The sequence below is a fragment of the Schistocerca cancellata genome, chromosome 11 (assembly GCF_023864275.1).
Source record: "Schistocerca cancellata isolate TAMUIC-IGC-003103 chromosome 11, iqSchCanc2.1, whole genome shotgun sequence".
Taxonomy (NCBI): domain Eukaryota; kingdom Metazoa; phylum Arthropoda; class Insecta; order Orthoptera; family Acrididae; genus Schistocerca; species Schistocerca cancellata.
In genome coordinates, this window is record NC_064636.1 from 152,619,477 (window position 1) to 152,636,010 (window position 16,534).

At 39.9% G+C, this 16,534-nt stretch overlaps 1 protein-coding gene across 1 annotated transcript in view; it reads left to right on the plus strand.

The window, feature by feature from the left end:
* Positions 1 to 208: 208 nt before the first annotated feature.
* LOC126108387 (uncharacterized) overlaps positions 209 to 16,534 on the plus strand; it is a 51,611-nt gene continuing 35,285 nt past the window's right edge. Inside the window, exons 1-3 of the mRNA XM_049913599.1 lie at positions 209 to 266; positions 9,810 to 9,902; positions 10,791 to 10,883. Of these exons, the coding sequence (XP_049769556.1) occupies positions 225 to 266; positions 9,810 to 9,902; positions 10,791 to 10,883 (228 nt within the window). The 5' untranslated portion in view covers positions 209 to 224. The remainder of the gene's footprint in view (positions 267 to 9,809; positions 9,903 to 10,790; positions 10,884 to 16,534) is intronic.

A 16,534-nucleotide genomic window follows, 5' to 3' on the forward strand; every position in this document is an offset into this window, starting at 1 on the left:
TTTTTGCTTCCTCCCATTGAAGTATAGCATAGTGAACTGATCAGTCAGAATTTTGAACTCAAAAGAGAACACTTAACCATAACTTCTATTTAGTTATAAAGTAGTATGACAGTTGGGGTTTATCTGTGTGATACATTTTATATAATGTGGGAGGACTATGACTGCTTAAATGTACTTATTACAGTTTGTTATTTTTGCCACAGGCCCAAGTTTACCCATGCAGCATGAATGTAAAAGAAGAGTTGGAGGAGGGTGCGAATAAAGAGGTAATTTTAGAATTTATATGACTACATCCAATTAATCATTGCTGAGCTGTGGTAATCAATAGCTTGTGTGTATTCAGTTTATCAGTCCGGTTTTTACTTTAGGGTAAAGAGGACAAGAGTTACAGTATTACAGTATGCCCCAGGTTGGAAATGAGGAAACAGGTAAAATAGAATATTTTGTTACACTTTACCCATCTGGATTTAAACATTATCTTTCAGCAGGTGAAGTTCAACTTGTGAGTTTTTAGAATTGCTTCTTTACATTATAAGCACAAATAAGAATTAAATGAGATTGCATTGATGAAGTTATGATGATTGGTACCAAGACTTAAGCTATGATTTCCTGTTTTAATGAGCAGTTCCCTTAATGGTTCCGTGTATGTGAACTCCTGCATTGGATGTATTTATTCGCCATGTGATACTGCTGTGACAGTTACAGAATCATCCAAGAAAAATCTACACAAAGTACTGCATAAAAAGTAGGTGATCCTAACCTACTGAGTAGAGACTAAGATGTCTGTGCACACATTGCAATTGGTATGGACAGGCAGTCTCGTGAAGTACTTTTGAACAGTTTTCTAAAAGCTGTCGTAAGCTGCTAGTTTAACAGCCCACGCAAAATTGAAATAGTTTAGACACTGTAACTACAAACAGGCTTGCCCTTACAAATGGTATCAGTACAGAGAGGCGATAGTGATCATGATGCCAGCACAGCAACAATTGTAAATTAAACTTCCTGGCAGATTAAAACTGTGTGCTGCACTGAGACTTGAACTCAGGACCTTGGCCTTTCACGGGCTAGTGCTCTACCATCTGAGCTACCCAAGCACGACTGACGCCCCGTCCTCACAGGTTTACTTCTGCAAGGTTCACTTCTGTAAAGTTTGGAATGTAGGAGACGAAGTACTGGCAGAAGTAAAGCTGTGAGGACAGGGTGTGAGTTGTGCTTGGGTAGCTCAGATGGTAGAGCACCTGCTCGCGAAAGGCAAAGCTCCCGAGTTAGAGTCTCGGTCCAGCACACAGTTTTTATCTGCCAGGAAGTTTCATATCAGCGCACACTCCGCTGCAGAGAGAAAATCTCATTCTGGATGGTAAATGAAGTTAATGAATCCTTTAAGAATGCTAGGAGAATAGATTTGCTAGGAAGAGCTGGTAAGTAGTTGTTAGCATCCCGTTTAAACAATGAGAATGTCATTTACTGTAAATCACACACTGAATATGTATGTGGTGAGTAACTGGACTACAGGCAGAAAAGACCCACTGTGGTTTAATGTCAGAATTCAGAAAAGACTGAGGAAGCAGACTGTTGTACACTCAGTTCAAAAAAGTATGCACAGTGGTGACAGGCAAGTGTTAATGGAAATTCTTCTGTCTGTAAAAAGATCTATGTGTGAAGCATACAACTACCACCATCATACATGAACAACAGATTTTACAGAGAACATGAGACATTTCAGGTCAAAGACTTCTATCCAGGCAGTCAGTGACCAGTCTGGTGTGGCTTTGGAGGAAAGCAGATGATGATCACTAACCCCTCTGTGTATTTAGTTATCAAGTTTGTGCAGGAGGATCATACAAATATGTTCTTTCACTCCCACATAGACCCCTGTTTGGGAACGTAGTAATAGGATCCCTGAAGTAGCGAAGCAACTGGAAGAGTTGAAAACAAAATAGTTGCCATGTCCAAACAGAATCACAAATCATTTGTCCAGTGAGTACTCTACAGCATTGGCCTCATACTTAGCTTGCATTTATTGCAAATCTCTCTCCTAGTGCAAAGACCCAGGCAGCTGGGAAAAAGTTCAGGTGGCTTCTGTATATAAGAATGGTAAAAGAACATACCTGTAAAATTACAGAACAATATCATAACGCTTACTTGCTCCAGAGTTCCTGAACATATCCTCAGTTTAAATATAATTAATTTCTTTGAGACAGAAAAGTTTTTATCCACAAATCAGCATTGATTTTGTGCAATATTCATCTTGGTCTTCCGTCAAATTACATACTGTGAATCATGGATGACGGGCAACAGGCTAGATTCCATATTCCTAGATTTCAGGAGAGCGTTTTAACAGTGCATCACTGCATACTGTAAATAGAGGTATGAGCATATGGAATAGGTTCCCTGAGATGTGAATGGCACATAGACTTCTCAAGTAACAGAGGCCAGTACTTTGACATCAACAGTGACTGTTTCTCAGAGACATGAGCATCATGAATAGTGCCACAGAGAATAGTGCCATATCTATGTATGAAATGATCTGATGTGCAGTATTCTGTGTCTGTTTGCTAACGGCATTGTGTGTGGGGAAGGGTCATGACTGAGTGACTATGAGGATACAAGATGACTTGGACAAACTTTTTATTTGGTGTGATGAATGGCAGATGTAAAAATATTCAAGTGAATGCAGATGAGTAGGAAAAACAATCCCATAATGTTAGAATACAATATTGGTACTCCACAGATTGACAGTCAGGTCAATAAAATGTTGAGGCATAACATTGCAGGGGCCGGCCGGTGTGGCCGTGCTGTTCTAGGCACTACAGTCTGGAACCGCGGGACCGCTACGGTCGCAGGTTCGAATCCTGCATCGGGCATGGATGTGTGTGATGTCCTTAGATTAGTCAGGTTTAAGTAGTTCTAAGTTCTAGGGGACTGATGACCTCAGAAGTTAAGTCCCATAGTGCTCAAAGCCATTTGAACCATAACATTGCAAAGTGATATGAAGTGGAACAAGCACATAAGGATGGTGGTAGGATGGGAAATTATCAACTTTTTTATATTGGGAAAACTGTGGTTCATGTGGTTCATCTGTAAAGGACGCTACATATAGAACACCATAGAAGAGCCTAGTAGTAGTAGTAGTAGTAGTAGTAATAGTAGTAGTACAAGATCCCATCAACGATGCACCATTTGGTGGCTTGCAAACTTTCTTGCAGACATACATGCACAGCAGCCAGAAAGAAGCTAATAAAGCTGCATATTCCATGTGAAATGCATTCTCAAGCTTTATAAGTTTGGAAAGCCCCTTTGTAAGGCTAATACGTTGTTCACTGGAGTATATGACAGAGCCAAGGATCGGTCATCTGCTTGGTCATGAAGAGAATACATGACAGAAAGGAAAACATAAAATTAAACTAGAGGTAAAGTTGTCATCAGCATGGAGATTTTGAACACTGGAGTTCTCTGTTACACACAGTCCTGCTGACTACCATTTGCTGTTACTCTGTTTCCACCTCTGAACTGATTTACCCAACTAGTTATGAAGTACCTGCCGTTCAGTGATCAAGGATCTTTGGATTTGTAGTGTCACAATTACCCATTGAGCCACCAAGTACTAGAAAAAGGCAGAAGCATTTAGCAGTAAAGTCCAGAGCTATAATCCATATAATTCCATATGGAATGCACTCCAAAAGTAGATGCTGAACACATCAGAGGTCACATGACCATAAAGTGTAGTTAGCAGATTCAGTTACACAAAAAACAGTGCTGAACAGACACCTTTCTGCCATCCGAATTGTTCATTTATGGAACAGTGGTTTGTCACATGTATAGAAAAAGTCAAAGATCATTCCAGTTTGTAAGAAAAGTCACAGGAAATACGTGCAAATTTACAGACATACCAAGTTGGTGTAAAAGTCTTCTTGAATGATTTTGTGATCCCTTATAATGGCACTTGAAAAAAATCAATTCATTTGCAAGAATGGAAATGGATCCCATAATTATCAGTCATGTGAAACTGTTTACTCTGCTTTTTCACAGTGTTGCCACAATGTAGTCAGCCTGTAAAATGAGACCATAGTTCTGAAGTAGTATCTGTGGGAAAGCTAGCTAAGTTGATGTGCCTTTCAATGACTCAGCACTTGTGCCATGCAGTTAATCATTACCTTATGCCTTAAATTACATGGAAGCAGTAAGATATATTAGAACTCAATGGTACAAATAGATAGGTGTGAAGTACCTGCCATTACCACATGTAAACTATACAGATACCTTCTCTTGTGATTATGTCAGTCAGTCATAGCTAACACACACACAACCTGTGGAATGAAACTGAATGTTTCCATAACTGCCTACCTATTTGTCGCAAAACGTATTTTAAGTATAGTTATATGTTGGAAATACAAAAATATTATTGAATCTGAGAATCCTACTTTCACTAATGATTGAGGGGTTATCACCAATAGCATGTGCTTTCATTTATTGCATAAATTTTATCCATATCCATTCTTTTCCTTCCTCTCCCCTCAGCTCTTCTGGCACTCCCATCTCAGTGGTGTCTCACTTGTCTCTTTTGAGTGTACATTCCTTGCCTTGCTAAGTATTTGAAGGGTTTGTACTTCAGGTTTCAGCCAGCTTTCAGTTCCAAGAGTATTTTGATCATAACAACTTTCTGGAGGGCATTAAATTCAGGGACTACAAATACATCAAGAATTTACTGTTAACATGTTGATGGTAGTATGGTCATTAGTTTGTATGAGGTCTGACTAACGTGCATTCATCAGAGGACCTCAAACTACTGCCTAGCCTAAAAAAAACTTGCTTTGTGTAGTGCACCACTGACCCACGAAGTATTCCTACAATTCTCCACCTCATAACGCATTTCCAGCGGTCTGCAGTTCAGACAGCCAGAGAATCCATGAAGCCTTTGGTTGAGACCCTCCACTCACACCAAACCAAAGGACTTGAATCAATTCTGGGAATGCTGATACAAACTGTGTGTGTTGCATGCACTCATGTGTGACACAGGGGCTCTTCGTCATTTGTGCTACCTCTCAATACAAAATGAAGATGGCTTCAGAACCCAAACATGAGCCACAGCTTGTAGACAGCCACACTCTGTGTGTTTGGTAGGCACAGGCAGGACATTTTCCACATCTCGGATGAGGCTCCCTGGCAGACACATTCAGTAGACATAGGATTCATTTCCAGTCCTGGATGCCATTTTCCTAAGGAGCTCCATAATGCATTTGATGTTGGAGCTCCTCATTAACTAAAAAACTTCTCTTCACTTGGGGCTGTCTGGACCCTGATGAATGAATACCTGCCAGTCCACTCACAGGGTCAATGGGTGAGGCAGCCTCTACATTCACTCTCTGCCTCAAACAGCGCTAACTGTTATGACCCATCCCTCACTATTTGGTGAGGACAACTCAGCCACATTGGGTGCACCACAAGGTGTCTTGACAGCAGAGCCATTGGGCAAAATAGGAGGCACCTTAGGCATTCTATGTGATGAGACAGATTCTTGGCCCCCACTACTACAATAGGCAGCAGCCTGAATGCTGCTGAATGTGGCAAAAAGCATCTTCAGCTGTTGGTGAACGGAGGCCAGCTCCTCCATCTGCACACAGCGTGCACACATTATACCCATTCCAGTACTACTATTCAAGAATTAACAATAAAATGCACAGAGAAACAATATATCTAGCTTGCTATTGTTCTGATGTTTCACCAGTGAAGGCTAATTCACTATTGCGCTGTGTAGCTGTTCATTCAAAAGAATTAAGAGCTGTGCAACAGACCACGAATACACTTTAAAGTTAGTAAAATATGGGATTGCACCTCCTTACTACAAAAGAATGGAAGGAATCTAATCATAAAATGAGATGAGATAAAGACACACACACACACACACACACACACACACACACACACACACACACACACACGCAGAGAGAGAGAGAGAGAGAGAGAGAGAGAGAGAGAGAGAGAGCTACATATGAAGGGCTTATTTCAATAGTGGTACAAGTCCATTACACCCACTTTTCTGCCTATATTGCTTCTGAATTTAATGATCCAAACAAAGAGAAAGAAAGGTTCATGTCTAGCAAGAAGTCATATGCTTGAATATTTGTGGTTTCTCAACTGCAGATTTTTCAGCACAGATTTAACTTTAGGACTCCGTATCTGAAGATGAACAAAAATGGACTTGTACTTCTATTGAAATAAGCCCTTCATATGTAACTTGATTCTGAAACAACCCTAATTAAATTATGGTATTTTTAGCAGTCAAATTATGTACCGGCTTCATCTTTGTTTCAAGTAACAGTAACCCAATGCATACATGCTAATTGATTTTTAGTGCTATGGGTGTTATTTCAGGCAGAATTTGGCTGCTCAATAATGCTACATTCAAGGAGCAGAGATTGTTGACCAAAAAAGGTCATGAAAGTTAGCCCGAAGTAAAGTTACATATTTTTGGTTAAACATAAATGGACGGAGTCACTATCACTGCAAAACTAATTTTTATTCATATCTAATCCCAACATGTCAAATATGCATGTGTTGTCTGTTCTTTTGGACATGTCCAAGGGGACAGGCAGTATTTTGATCCTGCAGCCACAATGAGTCAGGGACAAAGGAAGTAAAGACATTAGTTGTCTGTGGGCATTAATTTACATCAATGGGGAGGATTGAAAATTTGTGCTGGACCAGGAATTGAACCTGAGTCTCATGCGGACTGGGCAGTTGCAGTGACAACTGTGCCATCTGGACACAGTGGTCATCATATCTGCGTGGACTGCTCTAGCATGCTTACATACCACTGATGCAGTGCTCATGCTTATGATCCTCATTACACATGGTGTCTCACTGGTTCCTGTAGGAGTTAAAGTGTGGTGTGCATCTACACTGAAAGGATCATTGGCTGACATCACCTTAATTATATATGTGGTGTCCATTCTTTCAGATATGTCAATGTATCGTCACACCCTGTTCCAACAATCTGAACATGTTTTCCTTACTGCAATCATTTGGCCAGCATTGTGGACATGTATGTGTAATATCGGCTTTCCATATTTGTTATCATTTCTTGGTCAAAACAATTGTCACAATATGGTATAATTTTGCTTGCTGGGATCAACCAACAAGAATGGGGACAAACATTCAGCCAGTGTGATATTCCTGCTCTCACTGTGCTATTATCGTCAACACTCACTCATTGTGCCGCACATCACTGCATCTGAAAGGAGCAACAATGCATACTAGGAGCATTAAGTGATTGACTACTGATACCTGGTATCTTCTACTGGTTTGAATAAAATATGCTTATCTTTCAGTAGGTAATTATGCATCCCTTACAGTGCTGTGCTGGTGTCACATACTGCAGTTTGAGCCTCTGAGACAAGCAGTTGTTGGCCATTCAAAACAAACAAAAGACAACTGTGTAATAGACTGCATGAATCTATGCATTACACTTTTGTAAATGCGAGATTACATCTCTGAAATGTACTCATTGCTGCTACACAGGGACCCTACCATTTTCCAGAGAATATGTTGTAGAGATCACAAAACTAATAAAAGATCTGATCTGAGTCATAAACTCAGCTCCAAATTAGGTGATAGTAGTTCATCTACAGCTTGACTCCATAAATTAAAATATGTTCTCTTGCCTCACTAACAAATGTTCATTGCCTCTTCAGCCAACAGCCAAAAAGTGAGCCTAAGATGTCCTCTGAGCCCAACCAACAGATTTTGTTGTTGCACACGAGCCACAGTTCACAGCTGGCCAATGGCACTTGCACCAGGTCAGACAGTGGTGGATACAGAAAAACCTCAAGGAGGGTTCACTACAGATATCTTGAGCTACCTTTACTTTTACTGTAATAAAAGGTAATAAAGTCATATGGAAAGTGTAAGAAAGTTTTATTTAAACTGATTATACACATATACAAGACAATGCTGTCTTATGATGTTAAAAAAGTTAGAATTGTGGTTATGTACCTTAAATGATGAATTCTATGCACCTACTCTTCCTGACAAATTGGTTAATTACATTGTCAGCAGGACAAGCAATGCCAGGGTGAGTGTCCAACTGAGGTAAGCCATTAAGTCAACCTTCCTTCACTGTCGACCTCGGCCATGTCTTTGTACACCACACTGTTGAAAAACTTCTTTCTACTGTAGCAATAGACAAATATTATGTACAGTGTGTGCAAAGTAGGATAGTCAGATCTAGAACAGAGAGACAATGCTTGCATAACAAAATCACAATCATTAAGGGTATTTATGCTCATTGCTTGTATTGAAGAGTGTCGCATTAGTCTCTTTTTAATCAGAAAGTGAGAGTCGTCTTCAAAATACAGTAGTTCAGTTAAGCACTGATTTAGTTTGTGCACCAGATCATTACCATCATGTTCCAGTAGTTGTGATGGCAAAAGGATGTTGAATTTTAAATGATAAATATTTTCTTCAGCAAAACGCTCTATCATGCCAGTTGTAACATGGTCCAGTGTTGGAATAAAAAGTTACTTTCCAATATGTCATAGCATCATTATGATTGCAGTTTTCCCTGTGTCTTTGTCTGCCTGTATGACAAGGAAAACTCATCTCCATGTTTATCTCTTCAATAACTCCCTTTGCCTCTTCAAAAAATCGAGCAAAGTGGCTGTCAGCATTAGCTCTCATGCTGTTGTACACTTGAGCATTGAATCTAATTTTGATTTTGCCATTTGCAACGTCCAAGATAGGGTCTTTTAAGATTTTGCTGACTGGATATGCTATGCGCATGTCACTTGGTGTAAACACATTCATAAGAAACTTCCCCCCTCCCTCTCTATTTCCCCCTACCCCCTACCTCCCTCCCTCCCTCCCTCCCTCCCTCCCTCTCCCCCACCTCACACTTCCCCCACCTCCCTCCCTCCCTCTTCCACATGTCCCCCCCTCCCTTTACTTTCCAATGATGCCATATTCATTTGATTAATGACCAAAATGTCCTCCTGTTTATGGGTTTACAGCTATAAGATTATTTGCATCTCTATATTATCTGAATTTAATTTTGAAATGTTGCCACACACGTGTATCAAATTTGTATATGGGAGTATGACCATCCCTCGGCCCCCTCTTCCCCTGCCTCCCTCCCTCCCTCGGCACCCTCTTCCCCTGCCTCCCTCCCTCCCTCCCTCGGCTCCCTCTTCCCCTGCCTCCCTCCCTCGGCCCCCTCTTCCCCTGCCTCCCTCCCTTCCTCGGCCCCCTCTTCCCCTGCCTCCCTCCCTTCCTCGGCCCCCTCTTCCCCCACCTCCCTCCCTCCCACCTCCCTCCCTCCCACCTCCCTCCCTCCCACCTCCCTCCCTCCCACCTCCCTCCCTCCCACCTCCCTCCCTCCCACCTCCCTCCCTCCCTCCCACCTCCCTCCCTCCCTCCCACCTCCCTCCCTCCCTCCCACCTCCCTCCCTCCCTCCCACCTCCCTCCCTCCCTCCCACCTCCCTCCCTCCCTCCCACCTCCCTCCCTCCCTCCCACCTCCCTCCCTCCCTCCCACCTCCCTCCCTCCCACCTCCCTCCCTCCCACCTCCCTCCCTCCCACCTCCCTCCCTCCCACCTCCCTCCCTCCCACCTCCCTCCCTCCCACCTCCCTCCCTCCTGCCAACCCTCACTCACTCCAACCCTCACTCACTCCAACCCTCACTCACTCCAACCCTCACTCACTCCAACCCTCCCTCCCTCGCTGTCTCCCTATCTTCCCCCCTCGCCCTGTGTATGACAGTGCCATGTAGGAACAAGTCACAGATGTCCTGATACTTCACTTTCTTCGTTTTTCAGTTTCTTGAAGACCCATTAAGGGCTGACGACCATAGTGTTTGGGTAAAGCAATATCCCGAACTGAAACAACATGCTGCTGGATCTGAGCATAATGTAAGTTTTCACACAAGCACTGTAATGTGTAGGAAGTGTAGTAAGAAACTCTAGTTAGATGTGTTATTTGTAGGTTATTACCAACAGTATTTTAACAGCACTTGTAACAATCATATCTTTACGGACCATTACCCTTGCAGTTTTGGTTATGATTCTATGTAATGAATGCCTTAAGTACATATTTGGTGTCAACGGAGCAAGGAAGACTTCCTCTTGGAAGTAATTGTTAATGTTGTTATGTCAGTGTCACAGTGCTGTAACAGATGTGGAACTAAGACATGTGATGGGTGTATATTCTGGAGTTACTAGTCACTATTCACTGTAGTATTTACATCATTACTGAAATCCTGCATTGGGTGTGTGTAATTCCTTATGATTTCCCTCCAGTACACATGACAAATTTGCATTGTTCCCTAAAAAAAAATGGCAAGAAGCTGTGTAAATAACATTAAATTTGGCTAATTTTGATATGATGCCATATTCATTTGATTAATGACCAAAATGTCCTCCTGTTTATGGGTTTACAGCTATAAGATTATTTGCATCTCTATATTATCTGAATTTAATTTTGAAATGTTGCCACACACATATATCAAATTTGTATATGTGAGTATGACCATCCGATAGAGTAGGCCATATTGCCTCTGAAATCAGAGTGGATTATGTGACAGGAATAGAAAGTGACAATATGCCAAATAAATACTGCACAATGGCTGATAGCAAAATCAGGGCCCATAGAACTGATTTGGATGCATTCTGACACACACTTCCCAATCGATAAGACTCTGCAAAGTTGGATGATACTCATGAGAAAGAATATTGAGAGCTGTCATATACACAGAGAAGATAGCAAGTAGTTATAATTCAGAGATTGTTTTCTTCTTTCAGTCTGTTGAAGATCCATTGGGAATATTTTGGTCCACTGATTTCATCAAGGAGGATCCTGAATTAAATTTGGAAATGAATATAACTGAGAATACTGTAAGTATTTACATCTCTGATGTATTGTTTGTAGTCAAATAATAAGTCTTTTGGTAAGTGTGTAGAGTAAAAGTTGTATTGCAGTGGAATTGTCACAGATTGTCAGTCTTCTGGAATTTGTTGCTATTCGTAATTGTAGAGTATTCTTATACCCTTGCACTTGAATATCATATCACCTCTTACATTCTCATTGTTTTAAATAGAAGTGGAAAGGGATTGGTGTCTGGTATAATCCTGTTCTCTGTAGCCTTTGTTGATATTAACTACATTGTATAATGGTGGTATGTGATGGTCATGAAATTTACATTTAGATGAAGTGTAAGTTCCAATAGTGTAGGTCATTTGAGAAATATTCCTCCTTTCAACAACTTCTGATAAATAGAATTCAAAAGAACATTGGCTGTCTTATCTTTTGTGTGAATCATAGTTATTCCTGAGTTTTCCTAAAAAAATTTTCGGATTTGAAAAACAGAGATGAAATTTGTGTGTTCTAGATCAGTCCCGATACGTTGGCACATATTGTGGCAGCTTCTGTGGTACCTGTTCTATTAATTATAAAATTTTCAGTAATAGAAAAACTCTGCATATGGCTTTTGGTGAATGATTGTACATAGCTGAAGCCATGTATGACCTCACCATTAGAGTCCTGGCAGATCTAAAGAAAAAAGATAATTTTTTTAAGTATGCTTTATGACCTTGCTAAGGGAAGGAGATGCTCACATTGATAAACATGTCACAGGAATGAAATTAGACAAAGACTGGGAACATTCAACATACAATTGCTGAAGGTTAGGTACTGGCTCACTCTTGATCTCATTGTTCATAAACAAATGTTCTGAAGTTATAAAGGATTTTTCAGGCACTGAAATGTTGGCTTCGTCAGACACTGGAATGTGTGGTGATTACACAAGCATACAGGTCAAGGATCCAAACTATCATGATATGGACAGCTCAGAGAGTATGTAAAGGAGTGTAGCTGATTCACAGCTAACAGGCTGGACTTAATGTCACAGAGACTCATGTTATGCCATTTTAAACAAATGAAAGGGATGCATTGGCATCACAAGTAGACAGGACATTAAGTGAAACAGTAGTAGTGTTGTTCCACAAGAAGGGTTTTACAGAAATGAGAAAGCCACACATAGTAGTAAGGGATGTGCATATGGGTAGTTTGGCTAAAACAGCGATCTGTAAGGTGTCTTAGGGCATAGCTGTACTCGTCAAAGTGGCTGGATTGTAGTTGGTGACCACTTACCATGAAAATACAAAAGACCATACTGACCTTTGTATGCAGCCCAAGAGATCACAGATCGATAGAGATGTCTCCATGGCACCAGGGCCAGAGATTCAGTGATAGTGTCCACTGCATGGAGTGCTGCTTCCACAGCAAGTGTTCAGAACAGTGTGTTGCTGGTTGTGTGGTCTGGAAAACCATATCATGTGGTTAACACTGAAATCACTGACGTGTACCCCACTTGTTACTTTGAAAATATTTAACTTAGATTAAAGAGTGGTAGACACCTGAGAAATCTATGAATAGAAGTGATCCTGAGTAATACATGCAGTTGTGTAGTGAATATCTTAGCTCTGTCAGCTAGAGTGACATGCAATCTTTGTGGTCTCAGGAGCATAAAATGCAAGGGCTTAATAATGTAGCAGAAAAATAGGACTGACAATTTTGATAGTGGCACATGGCCAGCAAGATTCTGTGTTAATTGTGGAATTGGGAATTTTATTAGGTAATTGCATGAAAAGCTAGAGCAAGCTAGCAAGATAAAGTAGTACTTTGTTGTAGAAGCATTTCAGTGCCAGTCTGCTACATCTGTTACTTGTAGGTTCAAACAACACACAAGTGTAATGGAGATCCTTCAGGAACTCAAATGAAAATTCCCAGAGGGAAGGTGATGTTCCTTTGAGAAACGCTATTGAGAAAATTTAGAGAACTGCCATTTGAAGCAAACTACTGAACGATATTGTTGTTTCCAACATACACAGCACATAAAGACTATGAAGGTGAAATTTGAGAAGTCAATGCTGATTGAGAGGCACATACACAGTCTTTTTCACTTGTATTTGTGAGTGGAATGGGAACGGAAATGACCAGCAGGGTTATGGGGTACCCTTCGTGATGCACCATTAAGTGGATAGCGGAGTATAGAAGTTTGTGGAGATACTAGGTAAAATAAGTGGCTGACCAATGTAGTAGGAGCAACAATGATATTTTTCATAGTAGTAAATGTACATATACATACATACAAAATAATCTATTAACAGTTCTCATAATTAGCCATGTGAGTAGATTAGCACTTGTCACAAACAGCTGGTTGTCACTATACTTCAGAGGTAAATTCCTGTGGGAGCTTCTGCCTTAATATTTGCAAGCTGGCTTATCCTACATCCATCCACATCTTCATTTATGGAATGCAATGTGTAAATCAAAGAATGAACAAATGAATAATGTTCACGCCCCATCTCTAGCCAGAGCTGAGGTCGCCACCTTCCCTCCATTGTAATTCAGTCACATTTCCTTTGCATTTGTTTGTCTTTGTGGTCATCTTTTCCCTACATGTGCTCATCTCGCCTTGTCTTTTTGAGGTGGACGTTTCAATTTGTTGCAGAGTGGCTGGCTCATCCTCATTTATTATTGTGATCAGCCAGCCCAGACTATATGCTCTATGGTTTTAATACCTTCTGCTTTTCTTTGTGGTGTATGTTTCCCACATTATTTGTTCATTCCATTCATTTTCTTTTTAGGTGTGGTGCTGAGTTTTTTTGTACCTTGAGTTTTGCTTCCGTCAGGAAAAAAGGGACTGATGACCCTGTAGTTTGGTCCCTTTATACTCAAAACCAACCAACCAACCAACCAATCAACTTTCCATTACTTGTTGTTGATCTGACATTGAAATTTGTCCCATAATTCTAATACCATGAATAAAACTAACTGCAGTTCTGTCATTATCCATGATGAAAAAGTAGAATACACACTGCTATATTATTGAAAGGGAATGTGGAGTATGATAATTCAGTTGAATATTGGGTAGTAATATTGACAGCATGATTCAAGACCATGTGTGCAATACAGAAGTGTGTTCAAAAGAAGGATTCTAGGGCATAAGTATGTAAATTAAGTTAAGGCTGTACAAAGAATACCATGCATTGATGCACAATGAAAAGTCAATTTACTTGATAAACTCCATGTCAATAGGTGTGCCAGCCAGACAAAAGGAAGCAAGACAGACAGTACTTCATTGAAACAAGCTACTTTAAAGTATGAAGTCCAGTCAAAAGAAGTATGTCAAAAAACATTGCTTGACATATTTTGCATCACCCAGCAATGAAAACTCACTCTTCAACATAAACTGTAAAGTGGAGTGACCACTCCTGAAGATTGTTGAGGAAAATATTTGTGTAGGCCACATGTCATATCAAATGACAGGTCTCTGATTCAAGAACTCAGTTTGAGTTTCTCAAAGTAAGAATAAATCTTCGAAAGAATGTCTGTACCACAATCTCAATTTATGCAGAAACTAATGATTCTTTATGATCGCAGCTTCAGATGAGATACAAATGCACAACATAGAACTTAGTCAGTTGTCATGCAAAAGAAAACTGAGCATCCAAACTGCTGAAAAACAACACAGAAGTGGCTACAAAGGAACAACAATATATATGTTACATGTGTGGACGTTCTACTTTGTCATACATTGGCACATTCCGTGGCATTCTGCCAGAAACAGCTGCTGTCATATAATTTAATGGTTCATGACTTTGGTACTTAACTAACACGGTAAATTTAGGTGATGGATCTGGTGCAAGGTTTGGTTCAGCCAAAATAGTTTCCTATCTGATTAAATTTGTGATGCTTGAAGAAGGTATGGGACACAAACTAATTACATGGTCTGACCACCATGTTGGGCAGAACAATAACTGGAGAATTTTAGCACTATATTTCTGTCTGGTCAACTGCAAGTACTGCGTAGAAATACATAAAAAGTTATTATGTTAGAGTCATAGTTGCGTTGTCACAGGAACTTTGCAGTGATTGAGGAAAGAAAGTGTCAAAAGTTATGGCTCCTTTAGAATGGAAGCATGTCATTGCTTAGGCCTCTGTAGAACCTTCAAAGTTTACCATTTAGGAGATGATGGAAGACTTCAAGGGCATTGGATCCATTGAGCTGGTTCTCAAAATGCCACCTACTTTGAAAATTACTGCTGTGCTCTGGTTGAAGCTATGCAGTGATGATCCTCAAGGCATAAGCATGTTTCATCCATGTGAAAGACATTGTATTGTGAAACATAGTTTTAAACATGAAGAAAAAGACATTCTGTTGCATTTTGGTTTTTGGTTGCTCTACAGTGGGGTACTGAAACTTGTAAGGAGAAGAAAGGCAATCTATTGGATGTGACTAAATACAGGGAATCAAAATCCAGGCATTTTATGAAAACATTCAGTGTGCCAACTAAGTGTAATGTGCCAGCTTTGGGTCTCAACTCGATAACAAACTGATGTTCTATTACTTTTTTAAGACCAAAGTAATCAGTTTACTATAAATATTAGTTTGTATCTTGTTATAATATTTTTACGTAAAACTTTGAGACTCGAGGCAACCTTATAGCTATAGTAGAGTGTGATATACAGTAATGCTGTATATCATTTGCTATATGCTGTTTTTCCGTTTTAATAGTTATGTATTTTCTAAAACCTATCCTTAGTGCAATTTTAAAAAGCCCAACCAACTATCTTCAACAGTCTGCATCTGCAAACAATAAATATCTGCTATTACTTTATTATTAACAGTTTGTGTCGATTTCCTAAAAACTTGGAAATGTGCCATACAGAATTATTCATGCACATGCTTCATTTTGCTATGACTATGTGCATCTATCAGGTGACACTAATTTAGAATATGATTGATTGGTACCTTCTTCCAACCACTAGGAAACTTCCATGGGCTGAGAGATGTTTGATATGCTGCTGTTAGAGAAGGAACAAGTTTAGTGTAATATGAGTAGTGTTGTACAGCCATCTCATATTGCCCAGGTGCCTTTTTTCTTATTAAGTGGTTACACAGTATAAAATCAACAAAAATTGATCTCAAAATCTGTCATTTTGATGTTGATGCCAGTACAGAAAGGAGGAACTCCATTACAATATTCCACAATGAAATAGATTTGAAAGAGAAAATTGAATATTTGGCCTTTTGTATGTTATCTTCAGTTTGTGTGCCAATAGGGCAATAGTGATTTCAGTCCAGTTACTGACACTGTGAGCTGATTCCTTAGTGTGAAAATTCAATCAAGATGTGTGATGTTAATGCTTTGAAATTGGTCCTATCATGTATTGAGTTTCAGGGTAGTGAACAGAGCTGATTTCAGAATGTATCTCTGCAGTCCCATGCGTGGGTCAATGCCATCTACCACTGAGTATCTACCCTGTTAAAACCACCAGCTGCCTGTCAGTCAAGCAACATCTAAAAGTATGAAGTTAGGCATATATTGCAATAGTTAATGTATACTTAAACATGTTGTTTAAACTGAATTTAAATACAGTGAAAACTAAATAAGGAAATGTAAACATAGTGGCAAAGTTAAGTTCAATGGTATGTACTGTCAATGTAAGGCACAAAAATAGAAATGGCCTTACTTAAAAT